General features: G+C 43.7%; 1 protein-coding gene across 1 annotated transcript in view; it reads right to left on the bottom strand.

The window, feature by feature from the left end:
• The window catches only part of LOC119648542, a 92163-nt gene that overhangs the window by 29862 nt on the left and 34723 nt on the right, over positions 1-27578 (bottom strand). The window contains exons 11-13 of the mRNA XM_038050310.1: positions 16404-16598; positions 16313-16343; positions 16072-16251 (exon numbers count right to left, since the gene is read on the bottom strand). Coding sequence (XP_037906238.1) covers positions 16072-16251; positions 16313-16343; positions 16404-16598 — 406 coding nt within the window. The remainder of the gene's footprint in view (positions 1-16071; positions 16252-16312; positions 16344-16403; positions 16599-27578) is intronic.

Here is a 27578-nt window from a genome sequence, read left to right as displayed (position 1 = left end):
TCTGCGCAAGGAGCGCACGTTCCATAAGAAAATACCCAAATAGCTGTTCCGTTTGTTGGCGTGTTCTTCCTTCTAAAATCCACCCTATCCCAGGCTCCTTTCCGTGAAGGTTTTTCCGCCCTACCCAACCCATGACCTAGAGGACCAGTTGTTACAATTTGTTCTATTTTCAAACGCAAGATGCTCACCTTGGTTCCAGCTTACCAGCTGGAAATCAGGGACGGTTGCTGGTATAGGCTGGTATATGGGCCCCAATTTGTTGCTAAGAATAACGCCGCCACAGTAGGTGATTTCCGGAATGGTGGGAAGATCATGAGGCAAAGAAGAGTGAAAAAACGTAACAGGTTATTGCTTACTATGAACAGGTCCAGGAGCAAATAGTAATTGCTTCGGTGGCAGGTAGGCGTCCTTCGAGGTAAGACGAGTTCTAGGTGTACCATTTGAAGAGAGAAGTGCCAATGGCCAATGGTAAAGTGATGACTCAGGGTTTAAAGAGGGTGATATGAAAAGTTGGTGATTGTAATAGATATTGTTTTCGTTTCGAAGGACAGCTGTATTTGGTGGAGAAAATATTTGTTCTGCTTGTAGGTGGTTAGCAGAGAGGATTGCAGTTCCACTCCTCAACCGCCCGAGCGATCGGTTCTGAATATTTTATAGTTTGAGATTCTAAAGTTATGGCCACCTTTTATTGACTACTGAGTTTATGTATGAATGAATCATTTTGTAATGCTCACTTGACAAAGGAGAGAGAAGAATGAAGTATGTAAGAGTTCAAAGACTGATATAAGGTTTAAATTTTGATAATTTTTTCCCTAGTGTGGGACGCCCCATTTGGAATAAGTCGAGTTTGAGAATTGTTTGAGGTCTCTGTGCTTTGGCTATTGAAGCATAGGTATGACTATTTGTTTAGATTGGGTTGCTAACCAGTTGGTAGCTTCTTGGGATTGGGCTCTGGCTGTAGTGAGGATTCAACAGTTACAGTAGCTTGCTGGGTGTGACGTGGAACTGCAGTTTATGCATGAAGTAGTTTCTTCTTTCTTCTTCTGGCACCCTGTGGGTTCATGGGGATTATTTCATTTCACGCACGGTACGGCATATTATAATTTTATGTAGCATGACCAAACTTCTGGCATTCTTTTGCTCTTGCAGCTTAAAAAAATACTATCGTGTGAAACAGAGGCGATTCTTTGAAAGTTTGGCATTCTGAAAGCATGGTATGAATTTAGCTAAGCATAAATGCAGCTCTTTCCGCTTGCGGCATAAGTAACTTGTTTCGTATACATGAACAGCTGTTGGCTTTGTTACTGCTTGACGATGAAGGTTAAGCTGAGTTGTATGATTTACCTGCTCTATTGAGCTCTTGGGAACGGCTGTAGCTTCAGGTATGTTGCTTATGTTGTAGTCGGTATGCTGGGTGGTGAATCCAATGGTCAAATGCTCGGAAACGTCTTATTATCCGACGGTGGCATGGATTTTCTGGTCCATTCTATCGTTTTTGATTGCTGACGCCTCTCCTTTGCTGTCTTCAGCAGTCTAATATACTGTTCCAAGAATGTTATTTTGTCAGTTCCGTGTACGCTTTCAGATAAATTAACTTTTCCGTCAGCTATCCGGAATTGAATGGGTCCAGCGAAAGTCTCGGGTCCTTTTATACCCCACGAAATACTTCACAAAACCACTTTGTCCCTTCTCCTCACTGGCATTAGAGTCAACTATTATCGAGCATTCGTGCTACAATTTTTCGTGTCTTAGCCAATTACCACTACTACTACTACTACTACCGCTATTTGCCCGAATTATTGCCGTCGCTCAAAGTAGTCAAATTTCTTTTTGGTTCGCATTTACCAATTTCGTCTAATTTAGGTAATAGCAACGTTGTGTACCTTAATTAGCCAACTAGGTTTTTTCCCATTTCGATTACGACTTTAGTGTTCCTTCTTTGGCCGCTAACTCTGGAGCGACACCAGCCGATTCTCGATTCTCGAGCCAACTGAACTGGTTCCTACACAGAATCTTGCTTGTCTCCTATTACTTGAAGTGTGCGATTTTTTCAAAAGGTCGTTCCAATCTCAAATATCCGCATATCCCTTCGTTTTTATAGCAGGATAGCATAAACTTCTAGTCAAATTAAACAGCCGCCTACCCTTGTTATAGTTTGGGTGACATCCAAATGCTTACTGCTACTCGTAACAAATCAGTCAACATTTGACCGACTCCACGACTACACAAAGTGAGGTCTCTTTTTTAAACTTTAAAAAAAAATTGTTGTTTCACAAATGGGCCGGCCGTAGTTGGATTTCCAGTTTCTCTGACTGGATGTACCGTAGACACTAAATGCAAGCTTTCCATTCTTATTATTCCGAAAGTACGAATCCATGTTTTGGTGTAGTATCGCGGCAAGGTTATGAAGTCTTATAGCTTGAAACTGAGTGAATGGATCAATTAGCTCGCCAATAATGGACATAATGGTCCGCTTGAAGATCTTGGCGGGGAAGAAGAAAGTCCTTATCTACCGGGATTAAGAGTTATACGAGCACTCTTCTAATCGTTGGTGAAATGAGTGTTTAAGAGGCTGTGGTTGATAATTGAGGAAATGCTTGAAGTCCATCTTATTAGACTACTCATAGAATTTTGTCGGAACTTACCGATTTCTTCTTTTAAGACGTCAGGATCGATGTCATGACGTCATTGGTTGTGACAAAATGAATGGGTAGTGAATTCTCCCAACGATGTAGGGGAAGAGGAGTTGAATAGATTGGTTAGAAAGGCGGAATTGATTGGAGTCGTGAAATTGATTCGATGAGCTCGGTTTCGGAAACTTAGTCGAGGATGTGCAGGGTGCAGTGATGTACTTTTAAGAAGTGTTTTGCCTGTTCGGAAAGGAAAATGGTGTGCAGTAGGATTGGGTTGATTTGCCCAGGCGAGGGCAGCTTTGTTTGATTTCCCTGAACGTGCCAGGGTTCAGCACGATGTTGGAGAAACGTTTGTGGAGGTGGGCACCATGATCGTTGATGTTAGGAACACCTCGCAAGAAAGGATAAATATTACGAACAGAAATGTTATTGCCGATGGCAAAGCGGTAGGACTACGGGTGTCAATAACCTTTAAGGAAGGTGAGAATATCTTAGCTAAAGCGGAGCCAGTTTATGCTTCAATGAAAAGAACACAGAAAAGTCTTTCTTCATTCTGATAAGACCGTTCACCAAACTATGATTGGCGCCTGGTGGTGAAGTCTCCACCGATTATTAGGTACCAGGCTTTTTATTTTGCCCTTCGTTAGAAGACGGAGAAAATGTGAATCCGCTGAAGCCAGTCAAGGGACTGGTCAAGACAGTAAGCGGCAGCAATGCATATCGAAAACTGTTAGGTTTTAAGGGAAATGAGAGTAACTTCGAATGATTTGAAATTTTTCACGGGTGGAAATGATTAATTAGACTGGGATTTCCGGTTATTAAGATTGACTTTATCAGCACTGATGGCGCATGAATAAGATTGTTGGCTACCAGGGATGGAGCAGTCCAGGGTGCTTATTAGGGGATACGAACCCATGCGTACAAAGGATTGCTTAAACCTCACCAAAAAGAACGTCCGAATCATAGTGGGAATTCTCACTTTCATTGCCGGCTGAACTATCACCTAGGGAAGCTAGGGATATCTACGGACACTGCCTGCAGGTTCTGTGAGGAGGAAGACGAAACCTCTATGCACGTCCTGGGATAGTGTCCGGCACTTGTGCAAAGTAGGTCGATACATCTGGGAGAACCCTTAATACCAGATGCAAAGCTGAAACATCTGGAAGTGGGGAACAAACTAAAATTCCTAACGGTTACAGGCCTGCTTGAGATACTATCATCAATAGGTACACTATAACCAGTAAAAGGGGCACAATAGTTCTTCAAGGACGCGGTGCGACTTTCCCTTAACAGAATAATAATAATAAGATTGTTGGCGGGAAGGATTGAAGTTAGAAAAGCTGCGTTTGTATTATGTATTATGTTATTGTATGTTTTGAGCAAAAGTATTATGCGGCGCGTGTGTTCGTTAGGAAATGACTCGAACCCTTGCTTGCAGCTCGACTTTACGTCAATTGATGAAAGTCAGGATACTAACCATCGAGTTGAATATCTGCAGGAATTCTTGCGATTTCTTAACGAATTCGAGAAGATTGGGATTGGATATGTTGATGACGTTTATTGAGAGGGACTACACGGATGATGCAGTGCCGTTATGTATCTGTAAATGACACGGGTAGACGTACTCGATGGTTATGTAGTGTAAATGGTAGTGGAAGGGCAAGAGGGTGGTATTTGTTTTGAGCGTAATGAAGCCTGGTAATTTCGGTAGTTTGCGGGGTGGTCGTTTCTCCTGTAATTGACTCACTTTGACGCATGGCCCGGTATTTTGGAGCATTCGCCCGGACCATGAATCTGGCTACAATTTTATTTACGCCGAAAAAAATATAATAAAAAAAGAACACAAATAATTTGTTTATTTGTATGTTTTATTATCGACATAAAGAATACATCTAGGAAAAGAAGACTAATATCAGTAATTCAATCATTAACTGAAGTGTCCTTTCAATTAGCAAGAAATCTGCTTCTCACTGCTTTGGAATTGCATCAAGAATGTTGCATAAGTGATGACAGATCCTAAAGTCTGAAATTTGCATAATTATTTATTAGATTATTTCTTATTTTTCTAAAACAAAGTCTTATAAAAATTGTCCACGCACTTCATGTGAGTAGCCCCGTGAAAAAAATTCGTCCTGTAGCGATTGTGACTTTGGTTCAAAACATCAAAATCATACTCTACATAATATCTTTCTCAACATCTACTCAAATAAAGTTAATAATAAAATATTACTATATTTTGCTGCGAGTACCCTTTAAATCCTATAATGATATAGACTTTGATATGAAACTTGCCACTGAAAAGTTTGGTGGAAACACTCCTATTATTAACAAAGTTTTAAAGTGTTAAGTTTTTTCTTTGGGGTAAATTTAATGAATCTTAAGATGTTGTATACAAAGTAACGGTACACCTTCTAAGAGTTCAACCATGAACATTACTTAGAATCACTTTTTTAACAATAAATCATCGAATGTCAGGAAAAATACGGAAAGCAGTTGTGGTAATAAAATATCAAAAGCTTATAGAATCATATTCTCTTAGAAACATAAGAAAAATGTATATTATACTTTAATTACTTTTTTCGGTACTCTTAAGATTTACGGTTTGACTAGTATGCACAACAAAGTGAAAACTTATAACCATAAAGTGGAAACTTATAACCGCGTATATCATATTATGGCGGAACGACGGATACGACAATTGGAGAGCGGGCGCTAACACAAGAAAAATATGTTCACACATGTACAAACACTTTTTTCTTGCGTCAAGTATTCTTTCTTTGAGGGATGATATCCCTCTCTTCGAAGGTGATATGAGGAGTGAAACTTCTGATCTACCAAGACCGTTAGTGAATGGGGAAATTCACACCCTATACCAGGTGAGCCTATTATTAACAAAACGCTACGCTAGATTGGGGAGTTAAAAAACAGCTTCTCTAATGCAGGATGCCATGTGAACCGTGGCTATTGGATTGTTTGCATTCGGGGGTAACTGACTGTACCGTTCGAGTACTCAAGCCTCACTGACATCTGATAGCCCCACTGAGTAACTTTGACCTTATCTTACTACAGGGGGCTATTTCATGGCGGATCTGTTAACCCCCAAACTCATGGGAACCATATGAGTACACAAAAACTAAAAGTAAACAGGCGGCATCCCATACCGCATACAAACTGACCAACCAGATGGAACCACATCTCAAAAACGCAGAAATCCACCCAAAAAGGGAGAAGTTAGAGCATGAAGTAGTGGAGCCACGGTTAACATTGGTCTGGCTAACATGGCTCATAAAGCAGGGGCGAGCAAAAGCACGTCTGAGATCAAATGTCACGAACGAGACAGGCCTCAGTGATGTAGGTGCCTACTTGTATCTTCGTTATCTGAAGGGTGCCCCCCCCCCCCCCCGAGTACGTCAGGGGTGAAGATAGAAGCCGTGAAGCCTATAATAACCTATCGCAACGGTAGAGACGCTGGACCTTATGGGGCTGCTAATTGGTCACAATGATAATTTCCATACGTGATTACGGAGAGTCTTCAGAAGCAATTTGAAGAGTTAAGGCACTCAAATGTCAAAATTGCCATATTAGCGGTCGAGTTGACAACCTATTTGTGCATGAGGACAGAGAAAAGCCAGGGAAAGACACTTCGGAGACGACATCAGATGAAAAACCTGCCGAGAAGAAATCTCAGAGACCATAGAGACTGAAAGGACTGGATGAAGCAGAGAAGTAGGCCTGCTGCCCAGTGAAGAGAGGAAGGTTTACGATTTGGACCTGGATTTTTAGGGCTCAGTGTGCCCGACGTCCAACAAAGCCATGTCGGAGTGGGAGGGTGATACTCCGACAGTAACAAAGTGCTCCAACCAATAACGCAGAAAATGGTCAGCAACAAGATAACACAGGTAAACCTCTACCATGCAAAAACTGCACCAACAATAACCGCAAGGGCAAGTTACAACGATAATATTGGAGTAGTGCTGGCTCAGGAGCCCTGGGTGCACTGGGGAAATATTCGCCGTCTGCAAGAAGGAAGCATGCAGGTAATTTGCGACTCCTCTTGCAAAAAACCAGGAGCTTGGATCAATCTTGAACGCAATTTCAAATATAGTGTGTTTCACGGTTTCTGACTGGAGACCTTACGACTGCACAAGTTTTACTGAAAACTTGAAAGGCGGTCATGGCATCTTAGGCATTCTTGGCGATAAGTTAGAAATATACAACTTAGGGAACATTCGTAACCAGTGCTCGAGAAGAGGTACTAGACATAAATCTAGCGAATACTCAAACAAACATCGTGATCAGGAATTGGAGGGCGTCGCATAAGTCCTGTATATCGGATTACAGAATAATCAAATTCGACATTGACAGTAACTTCGAAATAAAGGAAATAATGATAAGGAATTCCAACTGAAGTCGTGGAGGCAATAAAACGTATGAAACCGAGGAAAGCAACAGGACCTGACGACATCGCATCTGAGCTCTGAAAAGCGAAGAGCTAGGATCAAACACTGTGGCTCAGTGAATTCTTTAATCGGATAATTCAGGAAGATAGAACACCACCTGACTGGGAAGAAAATACTACAGTTCCAATATGGGGAAAAAAGGTAGCCCAGGAGAATGTTCAAATTACCGTCCGATGCGGATACTTTTCGATACCATGAAGATTTTTGAATGCATTCTGGACAACCGTATTTGCGAAATCATTAAAATAACCGCGAATCAAACCGGATTTGTCAAGTCGTACGGAAGGTCGCGGTTCGAATCTCACTGATGGCAGTGGGACCTGTATCGTGATTTGACATCGAATGCAAGTCGACTCAGCTGTGTCAAATCAGTGTAACAGCCTCGGGCGAGCGCAATGCTGACCATATTGCCTCATACAAAGTACGGTAATCCTGTAGTGTACCGTTACGATGTTAAATAAAGTGCTCTAACACACTTCAAGGCCCTGATCCAATATGGATTGTGGCGCCAACGATTATTATTATTATGGACACCATCGCACGTGACATCCATTGTCCAGCGCCCTATACACTGTTTTATGCAGATGATGTTTTTTTTAACATCTAACAGCAAAAATGATCTCGAGAAACACGCTCTGAAATTGAATCTGGATAAAACTGAATTATTAACGACCGATCTCCAGGAAACAGGAGCAATCACTGCCAGCGGCAGTAACCTGCGCAAAACTGAGCGATTTAAATATCTCGGATCAATGCTATCAGCCAATGGAGGATTCCGTTATGAAATCTAAAATTTACCACAATGTCGTCCATCCTGTCGCTCTCTATACTTCATCATTGACGCATATGAAGCCAATTGTCTTAGTAAAATAGTTAAGTCATCGAGGGATGTACCCTGGTGGAAGAGGAATCTAACCAGAATGAGAACAAACGTGCGAAAACTCTTCAACCGTGCAAAACGAACCGGAGACTGCATAGGGTAGAAAAATTCCCTGAAGCAAAAGCGGATCGAACAAACTACAAAAACAACCAGACTATACAAAGCTATAGTCAAAACCAAGACAATATCTTCTGTCTGCTAGGTTGTTGTTTAGGATCTGCGGGATCCTAAGTCCACATCCACGTGATGGTGGACCGGACTAAATAAGGAGCAACTTACTCCCACGTTTTTTAGTCCATGGATCCCTAGTTTGGAGCGTAGCACCCCAAGCATTAAAAATCGAAAAAAATTAAAAATTGACTGACGGTTTCTGTCTGTCTGAAGAAGAAAGTTTGGACATCTACCGAGAATGATTAGGAGAGGGAACATATGCTTCCAGGGTCGTACTCCAGGACGGAAAGCGACCACATTCTGCCCGACACCCCAATAACGAACAAAACGGAACGAAATGAGATCTGGAAACTGGTAAAAAAGGTAGGGCAAGGTGGGCAGTTGGAACCTTTAAACGCGGAGTAGATGGCATTTTCCCAGCATTACTCCAGAAAGGACTGGAAAGCATCTTATAGTAAGGTAATTAGGAGCAGCTTTGGGATATAGACAAAGAGCATGGAGGCAGGTGGTCTTTATTTCGTGAGCGGGCAAAAAGAATCCTTTTCACTCTAAATCTTTCAGACCAATTTGCCTAACATTTGTTGTACGTGGAGAAGGTCATCGACAACTAAATTAGAATTGACGTGCTAATGTGTATCAGTATCAACAAGCTTACCGTGCAGGACGGTCGACAGAAATTGCCCTGTAACAACTAATGGATATGGGATGTCATAGAAACAAAGGAAATAGTACTGTGTGCGGTTTTGGACATCGAAGGAGCATTCGATAACACATCGCGCACAGAGAGACAAGATGTCCTAATCTACCAGGAAGTGGGAGTGCGCCAATTCCTAAAAGCTGTCTGACGTCCGCATCTATGCCATCGCTCCATTTCAGGCCTCGTCTTCCTTTTCTACCATAGATATCGCCCTTATAAACTTTTCGGATCATCCTCACCCATATGGATTACACCCACTGGAGCCTGTTGAGCCGCATTTTATCCACAACCGGACGGTCGTGGTATCGCTGATTGTATAGACTACGGACTGCAGATCCATAGTAGAAAGAAAATAGAATTGCACCCCGAAATTGATAATTTAGACATACACTGCAATAGTAAGGTCCCTGATTACATATGGGGCGATAATCTGGCCAGAAAGAATTGAACCCACCTCAAAAGCCAAGGGATAACCCAAACTCCTTGGGATCCCTTTTGGGATTAACTCCTCTCCATCTGCACAGACAGACGCAGGCAAAGAGGGCAATCTTTAGTATGGCCGGGAGTATCAGCGAGACGAAGCGAGATTGATATTCCTCCTAGGCAATACCCGGAATTACTGATATCAAGGAATGACATGACAACGAGGTTTCATTTCGATAAGAAGTTTGAAACACGTTGGAGTAACAGGGCAAACTGGGAGAGCGTAACTGTGACATGTGACTTAAGCCTACAACGAATTAAATGGCCGATTCCTCACTGCAGATGGAGCGGGTATCAGGGGGTCATTGGTCAAAAGAAAACCTACTTTGAGCCATTGGATAAACACACTAGTATATTCCAGACTAACGTCATAACCGATGTGCCCCCTTCAGTCTCCAAAGAAGTATAGGTGGCAGAACACTGAAAATTCTGACCGACAACCAAGCGGCACTCAAGGCACATAGGTTCAGCCAGGTAAACTCTAAACTGATATGGAAATGCCTTGAGAGATTGAACAAGCTCAATTCGCACAATAAGGTTTGAATACTCTGGTTGAAAGGCAATGAGGCAGCAAACGAACTGGCAAGGAAGGGATCAGGAATGCCTCTACACGGACCAAAAACCTTCTTTCGAATCTGAAACGGGTTCGTGGTTATGAGTTTAAAAAATGCTGATGGAAAAACTATACTGGGCGAACTTACAGGATAGGAGCAGTCGAGGGTGATTATGATGGGGTACTAACCAGATGCCAAGTTGAAAGATTTAGAAATAGGGAGTATATTAAAATTGCTGACCGTTATAGGCTTGCTTTACATACCATAGTTAATAGGTACTCTATGACCAGTAAAAGGGGCAAAATAGTTCTTCCAGGACTCAGTGCAACTTTTATAAGCAGTAACCTTCAAATTGTCAAACTTACCTTACTAACAAAACCTCTGGTTATATGAAATAATTTTAACGCTGACAGAGCAACCATACCTTCGTTCACCTCGGTTGAAAACCGCTTCACCTACATAGATAAAGGTAAACGGTTTAAACATATGTATTCCACGATTAGAGCAAATCAATACCTCTGGGCACCACGATTCCTTCGGAATACAACGGAAAACTGAAGCCGGTCTCTTAGACTCATCGTTTATTCTCGCTGAATGCACAAACACAGACAACGTCCTTCCAATCAGGAAAAACAATGAATACCAAAAGTATATTGTGTGGGCTATAGTCGGTTTCTCACTGCAAAAAATAATGATTAAAATATTTAAAGTACTAATAATCAAACCATACCCCAAACTGCGAATTAGTTGCACGCAAATAAAATACAAGTTGTTCGAACAGGACACAGTAACTAGGGGTGAGATGGCATTATCCAGATCCTTGCAGAGGATACACAGACTTTCATAGTAATTACGATGAATAATCCAAAAGGAAGGCGTAGTTACCTTTAGAAAGCATAAACTAATTAAAATATTTAGAAATCGTATCTTATTTGAAAAAGGTAAAAACCTTCACTTATTCTATTTCTGGCAATGATAAATTATTTTGACTTTGAAATTTCCTTTTAATTTTTGCAGGAATGTATTCAAAATTTATAAATTCGTGGATGTGGTACATACAGCCAAGCGCAGTTACTTGGTTGGTGCTACCATATATGGCAGAATCAGAACATTGATTTTCTAAGCTAATTTCACTATAAGGATGTATCCCGAATGTGTTCTAACGATAAAGTAGGCAATATGGCTGCCAACCACTCGGAGCTAGTGAAGATATATTTCTGGGTGTTTTAAGAGGCGGTGATGACCCAAAAGGAAATACGGTAAAGGAAGCGCAGCAGCTGACTCGATATGTAACCAACACATACGACGCTCAAACAATATTTTTATTAATAGATAATGGGTATCACAGTTTAAAACACCCTTAACCTAAGGGACCTTAGCAGTCTACTTAATCTAAGGTTATAACTACAGAACTTAAATTTATAAAGTTTAATATGTTGGTAGAGTTGGAGGGCTGTCCCTAGAGGAAAGATCACAAAAACCTACAATCACTGTAGCTGGTTTATTTAAGTAGATAGTTGAGGAGAGGGATGGATGGGGCTGGTGATGAAACAGAAAGGGATTATTCCACAGACACTCAGCAACTAGAAAACTGGGGTGCGACTCACACCTTTCTAGGAATTTCATCACGTATGTGACCACCACGATTTCGATGCGCGGCGCTTTGGAGAAATCGTAGAGTATTTGATTGGATATGTCCCTTGTACCACTGTCTTTTTAAATATGCCGGTACAATGGTGGAGAATTTGTCGTTCCTTGAGACGTAGCCTCTCCATGTATCCTGAGGGATATCGGTCGAGAAGATGAATCCAAACATGATCAAAGATCCAATTAACTGTTTATAACAGAATATTTTCACCTTTTGTGGAGTGGGTCTATTGAACTGAAGGATAGGATATAGTCATTTGAAGACGCCATTTATATCGTTTAGTGTCTTGTTAACATGTGGGGTGTTGGATAAGCTAAATGTGGTGGTAACCCATAGGTATACAACTTGTTTAACATTAGGAATGGGTGGGATGGTGGGATAGATTCTTGACGCCAGAAAACCTTTTCGAAGTAATCGCCATTCCATTCTTTTTGAGGATTTAGGGCTAGTTTCCACATATCGGTTAAGCTTTACATCCTTGGTGGAAGGATTTGCGGTTAGGAACGGACTTGGGAATGTCTGCAGTAAACAGCGAAAAATGGGTTGCAAAATGGACGGATCCTGGGACGATCCCAGCGGAGCTGGTATAAAGAGAAAAGACCTGCCCCTGAGCTGTCAGTTAAAATTGCCCACCATCTAGGAAACTAAAATTAATTTGCAGATGTGCGAATGAAAAGGGGAGGAAAAGGCATTTTCGATTGCGACCTAACGTTCATTGATATTCTCAGTATATTTGCGGTCGGATAAATAAGATAACTCCCCAACTGTCGAGTGACAGCTAAATTATATATGCGGTCGATGTTGAACTTAAAGGGTCGTAACCCTGCAGGAAACGCAACACGCAAGAGAACGTAAGCGACCATCAGATGGTGATTCCTTTCGAGATCGATGTCGACGCTTCAATAATCAATCTAATTGCTCGTACGGTGTCGGTCAGTTGAAACCCAACTGACTTTATTGCAAGTTTAATGCTCGAACAATGTGCTACCACCTTTAGAAGATCTCCCGTCGTGTAATTGCTCGCTGAAAGCATCATTGTCCAACAAATCAGAAGTCTCCGTTGAGGTGTAGCATTGCACAGTTATGAGATTCCTTAAGCTGAATCGGAATCTTCCAGTTCCAGTCCCAGGTTAAGGGTTTTCAAAGTGCAAAAGCATATTGCCGCAAGACGAAGAGGTGTGCTCTCCATAACGCCACCACCTTACTTCGCTTAGAATTTTCAGCTTATATCGCTGGAATTCCCGCTATTTTTGGTTTTCTTCGTACCGGGACTCTATGAAACTTCGCTTGGTAACAATATTCCGTGTATGGTCTAAAAATGGACCTGTCCGCAACTGCCTCTTGCAAGGTTTTCCAATATCCTGGCGCTTTTGAACAGATTTTTTTTATGTGAATTGCAAATGATGTCGCGTTGTTTTTGAACTGCTAACTTCCGCAGCGAACCGTCCCAATTTATGTCTAACACACTAATTTATGATACGGTGGGCTGCATTCACCAAAACCGCTGCTTTGTTTTTGGGATCTGTTCAAATAAATTTAAAAATATTAAGTTCATCCTAGATCCGCTAAATTTTGCAATGAGGTAAACTTTAATAGGGAACATCATACTGGAACGTCTGGTGGAAATCCTACCATGATTTACAAAGTAATAGCAGGTCAAAATTGCCTTTTCACGACAAAATACTACCCCTCACGAGATAAAAACTACCACACCGAATTGAATATCGGCTATATTCAACGTACATATGCTACGAGCTATGTATAATTGGAACCATCGTGTACCCAGATGTTATTACCCAAAATATCAACAAAACCCTCTATACCTGAAACACCGAGCTTCGGGTTTCGGATCTATTTAGCTATAAGTCGTAGGGCAGAGAGCCATCATGTCCGAAATCCAGAAAAAAATGTCAGGCTGGTCTGCAAGGACTTTGGATGAGCAATTCATCATAAAGCGATATATAATAAAGCAGGTGTCTCACCAAAAGAGTTCTCCATCTGACACAATGAATCATGAAAGCATGTGGCGCGATCGTGCCTAGAAGATGCACATTCATCGATAGAAAACCCAACTACTAGTGAAATAGTGAACTGGCCAACTTTCGATCAGCCTGCCACTGAACCAGACAAATGACTTAAAGGCGGTTGGTAGAATCGATCAAAAACGAAGAGGGCGCCCATATAAAGAAGCCCGCAAAAACCTCAAACTTGTCATCCAACGGAGCAGGAAAGAATGTTTTATGAAGCTCTGCCCGGAAGCGAACGTAAGCCCGTGGAGAAGCGCCTATAGAATTGCGAGACATCGCCACCTTCCTGCAACCTCTGAATGTGAAGACAGTTTCAGGTGTCATCAGAGTGGAGCTACTGAAAATCTACCGTAGAATAGGCGACATTAAAGAACCGGGACCGGACGGAGTGGCAAATAAGGCCCTTAATCTCCAGACCGGACAGTTTTGCTGAGTTATTCGACGGGCGGATGTCCAAAGGGATATTTCTTGTGATATGGACGCGGCAGAAGTTAATGCTACTGTATGAGGCTGGTAAACTTTCAGGTGAAACAACCTCCTACAGACCTATATGTCATTTCAAACACTTGTGAAGAAAAAACAGATGCAGTCCTCACCACCAAGCGCCATAAAATAAATTATGCCCGCAACCAAATTGGGAATTACATCATCACTTCCAAGCCGGCCATCAAATACTTGGGAGTCATAATAGACGCAAAACTCAGTTATGAGCAACACGTGCAATATGTTTGCGATAAAGCATCCGCTGCAAGTATAGCCCAGACAAAGATGGGACGGTCACGGCATACTTCCAAGTTATTTATAGCGAGGATGCTGAGCTCCATCTCGTTCTGCGCACATTCCATATTCTCAGACCGGCCAACAAACAGTGGTTTTAGAGAAGACCACGGTAAGATTAATTATAATCTTATCCACCAGTATCTGTTTAGGTTTGAAGTGGATACCAAACCCGATTGTCCAAACTTCGGTGGCGTCAAAAAGACATGTATTCTTCTGCTGTCCAAGGCTTGTGACAAAAAGGAAGAACCTAGAGTAGAATCTAGAGAGGTGTTTTGGAAAACCTGCGGAGAATGCTTGCACGTCAGGATAATTGGAATGCGATCGCTTTCATGATCTATCCAGAGCCAACTACGAAGGCCGCAAAAGATGGGAAAACCGCGGTTGAGTACGCTACGTAAAAATGAAAGATGAAAAAAGTTGAGTGAGATTACTCTGCCACGCGATGTAATACATTATGGTGCTTCAAGTGGAGAAAAATGTTACATGCTTGCGTGTGCAGGTCGGCGTTGTTGAAACACTTTCACTTCCTCAAAAAAAAAACGACGACAAACAAATAGACGCACAGACAGGGAATTTAAAATCCTTAAAAGTAAGGAGGGGGGAGGAAATGTATGCCCGCAAAAGGAGATGAAGGAAGAAAACGTTAGCCTATGTTATAAACTATAGTATACAAGTTTATAGGACAAAGCTGTTACGCGTTACACCACGAAATAGCCTTGCAATCGGAAGGTTGAAATAAAGTTTTAGCACCGCGAAAGGCACTTCCAAAGCTTCGGAGTTACGCGTGAGTTACGTCAATAAAACCTTTCGCCAGCTAAACATAATATCCAAGCATCAGACAAATATACAATAAAATACATGGCGAATTCGAATTCCATCACGTCGACTCCCACAACACATTCAATACCTTCCATATATTTGAAATTAAGCTATCTTTGTAGAATTTTCTGTGTGTAACGTTTTAGGAAAGTAGTTCAGTTGTGATCTAGAAGTGGAAGAACAGTTGCAAATTTAATTATCAGTTTTTTTTTGACTACTAAAACGAAAAAACCTATAAGTCCTGCTATGCGTGGTGTGTGGTAAATAATATCAGTAGAGGAGGTGCAGTCTATTAGGCTAGTAGAAAGTTTGAAGACAGTATGCATATCGAGAAAGGTTCTACGTAGTTTTAAGTGACGAAAACTACGACATTATAGTCGGGTAGAACAAACCCACCAGGGAAGTTTTCTTTAAAGACGTTAGACTTTTCCTAGGGCAATCCATATTATGAAGCAATAGCCAAGAATGCTATGAACGGGGGCTTTGAAAAGTACTAAGGAGCCTTGGACATAATAAAAGCCAGAAGAGGCATGCTGCAGGAAGGTGGACATTGTGGATGAAGCTCCGGTATAGTAAAGCGTGCCCGCGAATAAGAAAACATATCGGAATTTTACTTTCGTGAAAGGTAACGATTTAGTAGCCCCACATTGGGCGCCGTTTGAAATAAGCGGCAAAGTTAAGGAGAATGTAGTCGGTCGAAAGGGCATCTGAAAAATATTATGTTGTGAGAATGAAATGGAATAAGTACAACAGGGCGTATTTTTTAAGTAACGCCGAAGCAGCCGAAACGAAAACAGAGGTCCTATGAAAATGCAATGAATATTCAAAGCTATTGCAAAAATTGCTATAAATAGGATTATGTTTTCGATCATCAGATTTTTGTATTGACAATACTAAATCAGAACATCGTAATACTTACTTTCCATTTCACCGCAATTATGCGTCTATTCACTTGTTGAAATCTTTCTGAGATTCCAATGCATACAACCATCACAAACACATCTACATAACTTGAAACAAACGTTGCGATTATGCTAACGATCTCAACTACAATCGCTTTCCAAGTGGTGTATTCGAGTGCAAAGGATATTTGCTTCAACTGAGAAGTGAAGAAAAGCTCAAACCCCTCCGAAATATTTCCGCAGAAATTGTTGTAATACATCACCGAAACATTGTTTAACAGATGATCTACTGCAATTGAAAAAATAAAAAATTATAACCACACATTCTTGGCCAACCATCGACACTTACGTAACGACAATGGAAAGAATACCAAAGCAATCATTCTGATTTTGCGAGAAGCTAAGGCGCTTTCCACCTGCGTTTGGTATTTTGGTAAACTTCTTTCGGTCGCCTCCCATTTCCTCATGAGTCGAGGCCATTTGTGAGCGAGGACCATAAATAAGGAGAATTCCATTGTGGCGTTGCAGAAGAATATAATTGCATCTTGAAGAGAATTGAAGAATGTCAACAGCTGAATGATTTATATTATAATTTTATTTAATTTTGAAATGGTGGAATTCACTGAAAAAGGAAGCATCTAGCTCCTGAAATATCGATATATGTGGGGAATAGACTACACCATTTCTACGCTTCAAATGAACAGAAAATAAACTCTTAATCAATTTCATTTCATATTTACCAATATTTTCCAGTTTAAAAGGATGCATGATGAGGTAGGCTACACACAGAATACTCATAAATATCAGCCCTATCGCGATGAAAGTGCTAACTACAACTTTTGTACCTGGAACAGAAAATTTTAGATCCTTCGCGCATTTAGACTTAATTCCATCCACCGGCATAACTCCAAAAGTTTGTGCTATTATCAGAACTGAAAGAAAGTATTGGAGAATAAGATATCAACCGTTCAAATTCCCATTCATTTTCCAATTAAACCTAAACCTAAACAGTCTAAACTCAAACCTAGTTGTCGGGTTTTAGATAAAAGTACAGTTGTATTGATGAGCAAATTTCTTTCTTTTTCTAACGAATGGAACGTACAGACCAAGTTCTGGTAAAGCGAATTGTCAGATATGCCGAATCTAGGAACATGGTCCCGTATAGACTAGTGTCTCGCGAGTTAAGGGCCCTGACTCCATCAACACCCCAAATAAGGATAAGATTATTTATTTAGAAATTTCCAAATAGAGATAAGATGAACCACTAAGTCACTAAGTCTTTACTTGTTTAGTATGAGAGTTGTCCTACACCACAATCTATATTATCCGATAAGACTTTATGTCTAGAGTTTGAGTTGAATCTATGTCCAACCCATCTTACAATCCAAAATAAAGTATTATTATTAAGCGGTATCATTGGTTTTTATTTTTTTTTTAAGCAGATAACTGCGATTAAATATTTAACTCGCTCAGACCTCGATTATCTTCTACGCATTTGGACACAAGAGTTCTCGCAATCTTGTTATGAGAAGGTCAATTCCTCATTGACCTGGGACAGATGATGAGCCTCTATATCCAAGCAGACAGGTAGAGTATATTGCTTCTTCTGAGGCGACCGCTCAACCATGGTAATGACATCTCGAAAAGCCGTTGCTGTGGATTTACCCTAGTTGGGCGTGAAGAGTGTTTCCCCCCGTAATTGTCAAAAGTGCTTCCTCGACTCATGGTTGTGCATGCCCACTTTCAATATGAAAGCCAAGCGCACGTCTCCAAGAGTGGTACATACAAAAAAAATGCAGCTCCGGTAAATCTTAACGGCTTTTACTCACAGTTCCCCCCGTTGATGCGAATGCACATAAACTATCATTGTGCAACTCTAGGGTCTCACCAAAAGTTTCCGCCCAGGAGCCTTTCGACTTTTCAAGAAAGGATGGGTTCCTTTGTTGCATGTCCGCAATCTTGCTGAGTTTTGCAAGCTTTCAATTTTCTGACAATAGTCCAACTAGGACCGCTTCCTGGCAGTAGCAGCCTTGATGGCTAATTTGTACCTCTTCAGGCAGTTCTTGTATGGCGGTCAGTATTTGTGACTGTAGCAGATGTTGAAGTTCTTCCTGAAGCTGGACAAATCTTTATTCCACCATGGTGGCAATGCCTTTTACATGGTTCGGCCTTTGACTCCAGCTCGTCTGTCGTGCCAACATTGTCAATTTGCACACCGGAGAGTTTACTCTTGATACCTTGAACCAACTTCCTCCTGCCGATCTTCGTGGTGCTCAGAAGTGGCGGCGAGGAAGATGGGGCGGCAACCCTATCGGCCAAACCAAAACCAAGTGGTCGAGGAGAACCTCCATGTGGTGGCACCGGGATACGCTGTAATTACTTTGGCTTGCCGGCCGTGATTCAGTAGGCGAATGCTCCAAAGACCTAATTAGGGCGATCAGACCCGAGTCTGCGCGGGGACTCATCTGAAGTGATAAATTGGTCACGAAACCTTACCAGAGGTATACTGGTACCATGGGAACCGGGAAAGCCCCAGGACTCACATACTTCGGGTGAACTCCTGTTGTATGTGGGGACAGCTCGGTTATTTGCGGTTGGCCCCCCTAGTGGGAGTTTCATGGTGGTTGTGGTTGTGCTCAAGCGAGAGGAGACCTTCGGGCCTCGACGTGGTGTTGCGTATCAACACGGGTGCCGTACTCCATAGTTCGGTAGAGATTTAGGTAATTCTTGCATCCACCAGTATGAATGCTAAGCCATGCACTTGGTATAGACTGGTACCGTTGTGACTTGTCTCAGCGGGGCTCTGATTGTGGTCACAAAATCAATCCGTGTCTGAAGAGGACCGTAGGATTAAGTCTCACGACAGGTGCCTACGTAAAACACTATGGGCTTCACTGCCGATCTTCGTGATATCTCTGAAAGAGTTAGAAATCTCTTCAACAAGATTTAGACTGGATAGTATCCAACTGTAATCTGAAAAGAATCTCTATTCAAAGATTCTCCAGTTCTTTACCCCGAAAGTCCTATTGTCGGTTTGTTGTGTGATATCAACATATATCCTTGATGTTGTTTGATCTCCGAGCCTTTGCACGCTCTGCTCCTCTTATTTTGCAATTTGACCCAATCTTGAGAGCACAATAGATAGGTTTCGAGCCATTCGTTCTGCAATGACGCTTCTGGCATCGCCACCCTCTTCTGCTATCTTCCGTTTTTATTAAGGTTTTGTGTGAAACAAAACCTTATTAGAATAGATTCGATGTCTGTCTGTCCGTCTGTCTGTCTGTCTTTTTTTTTTTTTTTTTTTTTTTATGGATGGAGGTGGAAATCTTAGAAAGACACTGCCGCGCCAGGTTGCAGCAGCGTGTGGGATTCTCACCCACTAAAACCACCCCCACTTTCTCCTTTTTCCTTCCCCACGGGACCGCCGCAAAGCATTACTTCGCGGGGTGGACTGCGCTTTACGCGACCACGCCTTCCGTTCTTCGCGTCCTCCTTGCGCGCTCCGCTGTTGCCAGTTCCTCTTGTATTCGTTCGATGGCGGTGTTCACCGCACACCAGTTTTCCTCCGATTTCAACATTTCCCCGACGATGTTCTGCGGGCTTAGAGTGGTTTTCAGGGAGTCTTCCAGACTCCTCCTTTCTGAGAGAAATCGTGGACAGTGGAACATAACATGCTCCGGGTCCTCAGGTGTGCAATCACATTCAGGATACAAGGGAGAATCATCCAGCCTGAATTGGTGCAGGTACTTCCTGTAACCGCCATGTCCTGACAGGAATTGCGTCAGATGATAGTTAATCTCACCGTGTCGTCGCTGGATCCACTCTTCAATACGGGGAATCAAAGTGTGGGTCCAACGACCCCTCTGCGAGTCATCCCACCGTTTCTGCCACTTTTCCAGCGACTCTCGCCTTGCCGCCTTTCGGCATTCTGCATCCTTTTCAAGAGGATTCATTTTCCTTATCTCGTACAGGCAGCGTGTCTCACTTGCCAGAATGTCTATCGGGATCATTCCCGCAATAACACACGCTGCCTCGCCTGATATTGTTCTGAAGGCGCTGCACACCCTTAGCGCCACTAAGCGGTAAGTCATATTTACTCTCCTACGATTACTCTCACACACTAATGCTTCCTCCCAAACTGGTTCCGCGTATAATAGTGTGGAGCGAACCACTCCGGCCACAAGTAATCTGCGACTATACCTTGGACCTCCAATGTTAGGCATCATCCGCGCTAATGATACGCTGGTATTTGCCGCTTTCTCACAGGCATAGTCCAGATGTCCCCTGAAATTGATCTTAGCGTCAATCATCACCCCCAGGTATTTGATAACCGGCTTCGAAGTGATGACGTGACCACCAACGCGAATATTAATCGTATTTCTCTTCCTACGATTGGTAATCAAGACCGCCTCCGTCTTTTGTTCCGCAAGGTCAAGCTGAACCATCTCCAGCCACGCTTTTATGGCGCTAATGGTTTCGTTAGCGTACATTTCGACGTCTTCAGGTTCTTTCGCGACGACAACCACAGCTAGATCATCTGCGAAACCGATTACGTGACCTCCTTTGGCACGGGAAGGACAAGGACCCCATTGTACATGACGTTCCACAGGAGAGGACCCAACACTGAGCCCTGTGGTACTCCTGCGGTGACGGTGTACTGCTTGGATCCCTCATCCGTGTCGTACCAAAGTGTCCTCTCCGAAAGGTAACTGTTGAGGAGCTTAGTCAAGTAACTAGGGACACCCGTGTTAACCAGTGAACTTTTTATCCACTCCCAGCTTGCGGAATTGAACGCATTTTAGATGTCCAACGTCACTACGGCACAGCATTTTTTAGACGACATCGCGTCTCGAGCCAGCTTCAAAACAACGTCTACGGCGTCGATGGTTGAGTGGGCTTGACGAAATCCAAATTGTCGCTCCGATAGCCCATCCTTGTATTCGATGATAGGGAGCAGTCTGTTGTAGATGACCCTTTCGAGCATCTTTCCTGCCGTGTCGATAAGGCAAATCGGTCGGTATGATGAAGGGTGTCCTGGGTGTTTATTCGGCTTCGGAAGCAAAACTAGTTTTTGCCTCTTCCACCGATCGGGGAAAATTCCTTCTATCATGCATGTCTCAAACACGCTGATAAACCAGTCGGGTCTGGTCTTAACAGCGAGTTTAAGGGCTCCATTGGGAACAGCATCCAGACCGGGTGCTTTGTTATCACCAATTCTCCGGCAAATTTGCATAAGTTCCTCCTCAGTTACCGCAGGTATGGTGTAGACGTCGAGTGCTCGCTTGTGTTGTTTGCGCTCCCCTTTATCCGGGGGGAAGAGCGCCGTCACGATATCGAGCAGAAGATGCAGACAGGTCAATTGTGGTGTTCGCCCTCTCATCTTCTTCATAACTATCCTGTACGCTGTTCCCCAAGGGCTTTGGTCTGCCTCTGTGCAAAGCTCCTTGAAGCATTCTCGCTTGCTGGTCCGTATAGCCTGCTTAAACCTACCTCGAAGGTTCAGATATGCTAGCCGTTTCTCGTCGAAGTCTGGTCTTGCTCTAGATCGTTGGCAGATCCTTCTAGCACGAAAACATGCATTCCGTAGCACCGCGATCTCTTCATTCCACCAATAGTTTGAGCGCCTTTTTGCGAGAACTCGTCGCCTCGGCATAGCAGCGTCGCATGCTCTTGTTATGCGTCCCATCATTTGCTCTACCTTTTCCGTAGCCGCACCACCGGGACTTTGGCCTCCCAATAGCATCTCTATGAATGCATCCTCCTCAAGCCCCTTCACGGACCAGCCCCGGTTTCCGGCCTCACGGGAACACGTATCGACGCATGGCCCATATTCGATCTGGAGGAAAATCGCCTGGTGGTCGCTGTGAGTATAATGCTCACTGACAAACCATGTCATTCTCCTCACCAATGTGGTACTCACATATGTCAGATCGACTATTGAGCCCGACCCTGTCCCACGAAAAGTGGAAACGTTTCCCGCGTTGGCAAGCACCAAATCTAGCTCCGCGAAAGCCTCGAGCAAGATACGGCCCCTGGTGTTCGTAGTGCGACTGCCCCAATCCACGGCCCACGCGTTGAAATCACCAGCTATGATCTTGGGGTTTCGACTTCTTGCATACGAGACTAGCATACCTAGCATTCCTTCGAATTCTGTTATCGTCGCGCTTGGTGGAGCATAGCAACTATAAATATAGATACCAGCTATTTTTGCCCTGACGAATCCAACTTCTGGAAACTCCATCACTTCTTGAATGGCCTGATTTCCACACGCCCATATTGCCGCTTTGCCAGTTTCATCTGCAGTCCAGGCACCGCTCTTATTGTTGCGATAGGGCTCGCTGATTATGGCAGCTTCGATTCCCTTCTCATAGATGGTCTGCGAGAGAAGGTCTTGCGCTGCCTCGCAGTGATTGAGGTTGATTTGTATCAACCTCATTTTTTTACTGCATTCAAGGCTCGCCTAAACACTGGGCATCTGCTGCTGCCTGCAACGTGCCGACAGTCGACGCCCTTTTTTTCCTTGCAGAGCATGCATTCAGGCTCAGCCTTGCATTCCCTGAACATATGGCCTTCTCCCCCACATTTTCTGCAACATTTTGACCTGTCACAGTCACCGGTGCATTTCGCCGCTATGTGGCCGAATTCCAGGCATCTAAAGCAGCGCTTAAGGGATACCTGCTCCCTGAGTCGGCAAACGACCCAACCTATTTTTACTTTCCCAGCCGCCAGCAGTTTGAACGCTGCTTCAGTTGGTAAACTTATAGTTGCCGTTTGCGTGCCTCCGTATACCTTCCTCAGTCCCCTGATTGCGGAATCTTGCAAGCCAAGTGGTCCGAACTGCTTTTCTAGGGCGTCACGGATATCCTCCTTGGTCGTGATTTCGTCAATGTCCTTGCATTCGATGACAAGCTCCTGCTTTCTGGCCCATACTTGAGCTTCTTCTCCTAAGGACTTCTCCACCTTGCCGAGGAAATTTTCTACCGTTTTGCCCGGAGACTTCTTCAGCTCCAGCATCAAGTCTCCTTTCTGGGAGCGTCTGATTCGGCTGACGTTTTCTCCAAGGTCCATCAGCTCAGGATCGGATTTGACCTTCCTAAGGATATCGGCGTAAGTCATATCCCCTTTTTTGGAGATGATGATTAATTCGGGCCGTAATCTTCTTTTCTGCGTCGTGTTTTTCCTTCCACCAACCTTGGTCCATGCTTCCTTGGTCCCTTTTTGAGGCTTTGCCTCCCTTGGGTCAATTGGAGCCGGCGCCGCAGTTTCCACGATGTTGGTAACTTTGTTTCCCTTGCCTTTTGCCGGTGAGAGGCCTTTTTGCCTTTTCGCGTCCTGTGAGCATCCGAAAGAATCGTTCGCGCGCTCTCTACTCCTTTTTTCAAGTTTACCGCCCTTTGGATGTTGAGGGGGTGTCACTTGTGTTGCCTGGGTGACGCTTGATTTCTTCGAGGCGTTTTTTTCTTCCTTGGCACCATTGTATAGTACTCGAATGGTACGCACCATGTTTTTGATGGCCTGGTGCACGTTGTGTTTGTCCTTAATAAATTCAGACAACTCTACTATTTTACCTCCGAGTAGGGCAAACGATGATTCTTCCGGACTCTGACATAGCTCCTCCGCTTGGTTTTCACATTGGGCGCTTACGTACTTATTAGCCTTTCGAATGCTTCCCAGATTTCCTTCCTTCATCAAGGTTGATTTCGGAGGAGATCGCGCTATCGTCGAGCTTCTCTTAAATGGATCAACCACTAAGTCCTGCGACATATTTCGACCAGGTGTAGTTACCCCGCTATGGGCTAATACCTGACCAGTTTGTGCCCCACCTTTTCTTGGGTTTTGAACAGGCGTTCTCGGGAGTGATGTACTCCTTTTAAATGCCTCTTTCTCCAGGCTACTTGTAGTATTTAATGCAACGGTGGCCAAGTAATCCACCACCGAGGCAATGCAGTCGAGGGATATCGACGGCCGGGAGCCTGCTTGCCCACTCCCAAAAGCCGCCGGTACTGGGTTTCCGAAGCCCTGCACCGTAACTTTATTCTCCTTCTGTTCCTCCATGTTTGGTTTTATTCCTGGGTATCCTTCCCATAGCCAATTTTTATCCACGGGCGGGCGTTTACTTCCCACCTACCCGGCCTGCGCATAAGCATGCCCATACACGCACACCTGCAAATGCGTATATGTGCATATTCCTACGCATCCGCCGAGCATTCCCTTATCCGCACGAAGGGACGCGCCTGATGGGAGATTTGGCAACTCCGCACAGGTCTGTCTGTCTGTCTGTCTGTCCGTCTGTCTGTCTGTCTGTCTGTCTGTCTGTCACAGCCGATTTATTTGGAAACAGCTGGACCGATTGTCACGAAAATTAGTAAGAGTATGTGATCTGCCGTTCCCTTTACATGCAGCAACTGGCGCCATTTTGTATTAAGTTTAAGGGGGGGCTCCCCATACATGTGAAAGCAGGCTGCAAAACTTTTTTCACAGAATGTAGCCATGTGGGGTATCAAATTAAAGGTCTCAATTAGTACTTTTCGAAACTGGTTGAATATTTGAAATTGGGTGAAACATAGGGGAGTGAGGGCTCAAAATATGACCATCAAAAAGTGTAACAGGTCTCGTTCTCAGAACCTATCCAGCCGAAAAATCTGAAAAAAATCACAGTAGTGCATCCGTACGAAATCTAGGCCTCAAAATATATCCGGTTCCGATATCTGCACAAATAAAGTTAATAATAGTATATTTCCACATTTTAGAAATTTACCCGGCACCCCCTTATGTTCATCCCAGAAGTACAAAATTTGGCATGTGTATAAAGAAGAACATAGTGCATAATTTGGTGAAGTTTGAAGAAAATCAAACTATTATTAACAAAGTTATAGGGGGTAAAACTTTAGAATTTTTTGGGAATTTCGTGGACTCTACAACCTGCAGCGTGATGACGTCATCATCACATATCAATTCGTCAATACCACAACAAAGTAAGTTCCTATGAATTGGGTGGAAAAGGATTATTTTGTTTTAGTTTTTTATTCATTTGTATGTGAATATCAAATATTCCAACCAGACATGTGGGTATGTAGGTATATATTATATTATATGCGTGCTAATGGACTTTGCGGGTAGTGGCTAATTCAGATAGATATAAGAAGTAAATCGGAAATATGGGAACGATCAATTCATATATGTGCATATGTGTACAGTATTCGGAAATAAGCAGTTTGTTTGTTTAGGGTGTGGGTAATATCTACGGCTGTAATATGTACGTATGTCTCGTAGTTTTGTAGCTGTATACGGGTAGAAAAATGTGCGTTGAAATTTCTTAGATAAGATGAACACAAAACCTTTATACCCGAAGTACGAGCTTCCGGTATTCCGACTTGTTTCTTTTTTTTTGAGGAGGTGGAAGTCTTCAAAAGACACTGGTCTGGACACACCAGCGTGTGGGATTTTTACCCACTACAACCACCTCCGACTCTCCCGATTCTAACACAGGCGTAATTTCTCTTCCGGCGCTTCGTGATGCGGACCGCTTCTGTTTTTTCCTCCGCAAGCGCCAGACTAGAGCTCTCTAACCAGCATTTGACAGCACTGATTGCCTCACTTGAGTATAACTCAGCATCTTCGAGATGCTTTGCGACAACAATCAGTGCTATGTCGTCAGCGTAACCCACCATCGTGGCTTCCTCCGGGAGGGGAAGATTAAGAATATGGTTGTACATGGTGTTCCACAGTAGTGGGCCCAATACGGTGCCCTATGGGAAACCCGCGGAAACAACGTAGTCCTGGGGTCCGTCATCGGTGTCATACCAGAGCCTCCTTTGAGTTAAGTAACTATCGACGATAGCTGTGAGATAGGCGGGAATACCAATCTTCGCTAGGGTTTTCCGTATTAGATTCCATTCTAGGGTTACTTCCACGCAATATTTGCTGGTACCACCCTTTCCGTGGATTGCATCTTCGGCCAAGCCAGTAACCAATTTGATGTCATCAATGGTTGATCTGGCTTTTCGGAACCCATACTGCCGATTTAAAAGGTCGCCTTGGTTCTCAACAACCTGGAGTAATTTATTATAGATTACCCGCTCTAAAATTTTGCCCACTGTGTCCAAAAGACATATTGGTCGGTATGACGATGGTTCACCTGGAGGTTTACCACGCTTAGGCAGAAGTACCAACCTCTGTCGCTTCCAAGCCGCCGGAAATATTCCTTCGGACATGCACGCTTCGAACAGCTCAGCGAACATGTCCGGCCTGGATTTCACGGCAAGCTTAAGGGCTTTATTCGGTACTCCGTCCAGGCCGGCGCTTTATTGTCCCCTATTCCACCGCAGGTCTCCAGCAGCTCGTCTCTGGTGACTGGCGGGATTGCCGTCACATTCAGAGGTGGTTGGAACGTGTCGGTGCTTTCCTCTTGCTGGGGGACTAACCCCTGGATGATTTTCAGCAAGAGGGTGGGACACGTGATCTGCGGAGATGAACGCCCTCTGAATCGTCCAATTATGATTCTATAAGCTTTCCCCCACGGGTTTACGCCCACTTCTGAAGAAAGCTTCTTAAAGCATTTTCGCTTGCTTCGCTGGATGGCGAGCTTGAGGGTTTTGCGGGCTGCCTCGTAGACGCACTCTTTCTGCCCTTGATCGACTCTAACTACCGCCCTCTGAGCCGCTCTTCTGGTTCGGTGGCAGGCTGATCGAAGACCGGTCAGTTCATCATTGCACCAGCAGTTTGGTCTTCTACGGGGGAATGAGCACCTCCTAGGCATGGACGCGTCACATGCTTTGACGATGCATTGAGCCAGATGGACGGCTCTTTCCATTGAGGCGCCTGCTTTATCAGGTTGCTCTAACCACACCTCTATGAAGGTCTGCTCATCCAAAGATTTTGCAGACCAGCCTGAAATCTTTTTCGGTTTCGGACATGATAGCTCTTTGCCCTGAGGCTCGACACATGTCTCAAAGAAGATTGCCTGGTGATCGCTGTGGGTGTAGCGTTCGCTGACGCACAGGACATACCACGCGCAAGCGAAGGGCTAACAAAGGTCAGGTCTACAACTGACCCTTTCTGGAAAGTGTTTACAGCACCTTCGTTAGCCAAAACCTGGTCCATCTGCGCGAAAGCTTCTATTAAACTGCGCCCCCTAACATTTGATTCTCTGCTACCCTTTGGACTTCGTCCCCCTTTGGACTTCGTCCCCCTGCTTCGAGAACAAGATTATCAAGCATTTGTTCGAATTCAGACAGTGTCAAACTTGGTGGGTCGTAGCAGCTGTATACATATACACCACTTATTTTCGCCCACACAAAGCCACTGGCTGCCTGACTTGCAGTACATTGTATGGCCTGTCGACCACAAGCCCATATTGCCGTCCCTCCAGTCGAATCTGTGGCCCATACGCACCGTGGCGGTTTCTGTACGGCTCACTTATGATGGCGATTTCTATTTTAGATTCGAGCGTGGTCTGCTCAAGTAAATCCTGAGCGACCCTGCAATGATTGAAGTTTATTTGAATAAACCCCATTTTCTTATT

This window comes from Hermetia illucens, chromosome 2 (assembly GCF_905115235.1).
Source record: "Hermetia illucens chromosome 2, iHerIll2.2.curated.20191125, whole genome shotgun sequence".
Lineage (NCBI taxonomy): Eukaryota > Metazoa > Arthropoda > Insecta > Diptera > Stratiomyidae > Hermetia > Hermetia illucens.
This window is presented reverse-complemented; position numbering and strand designations above follow the sequence as displayed.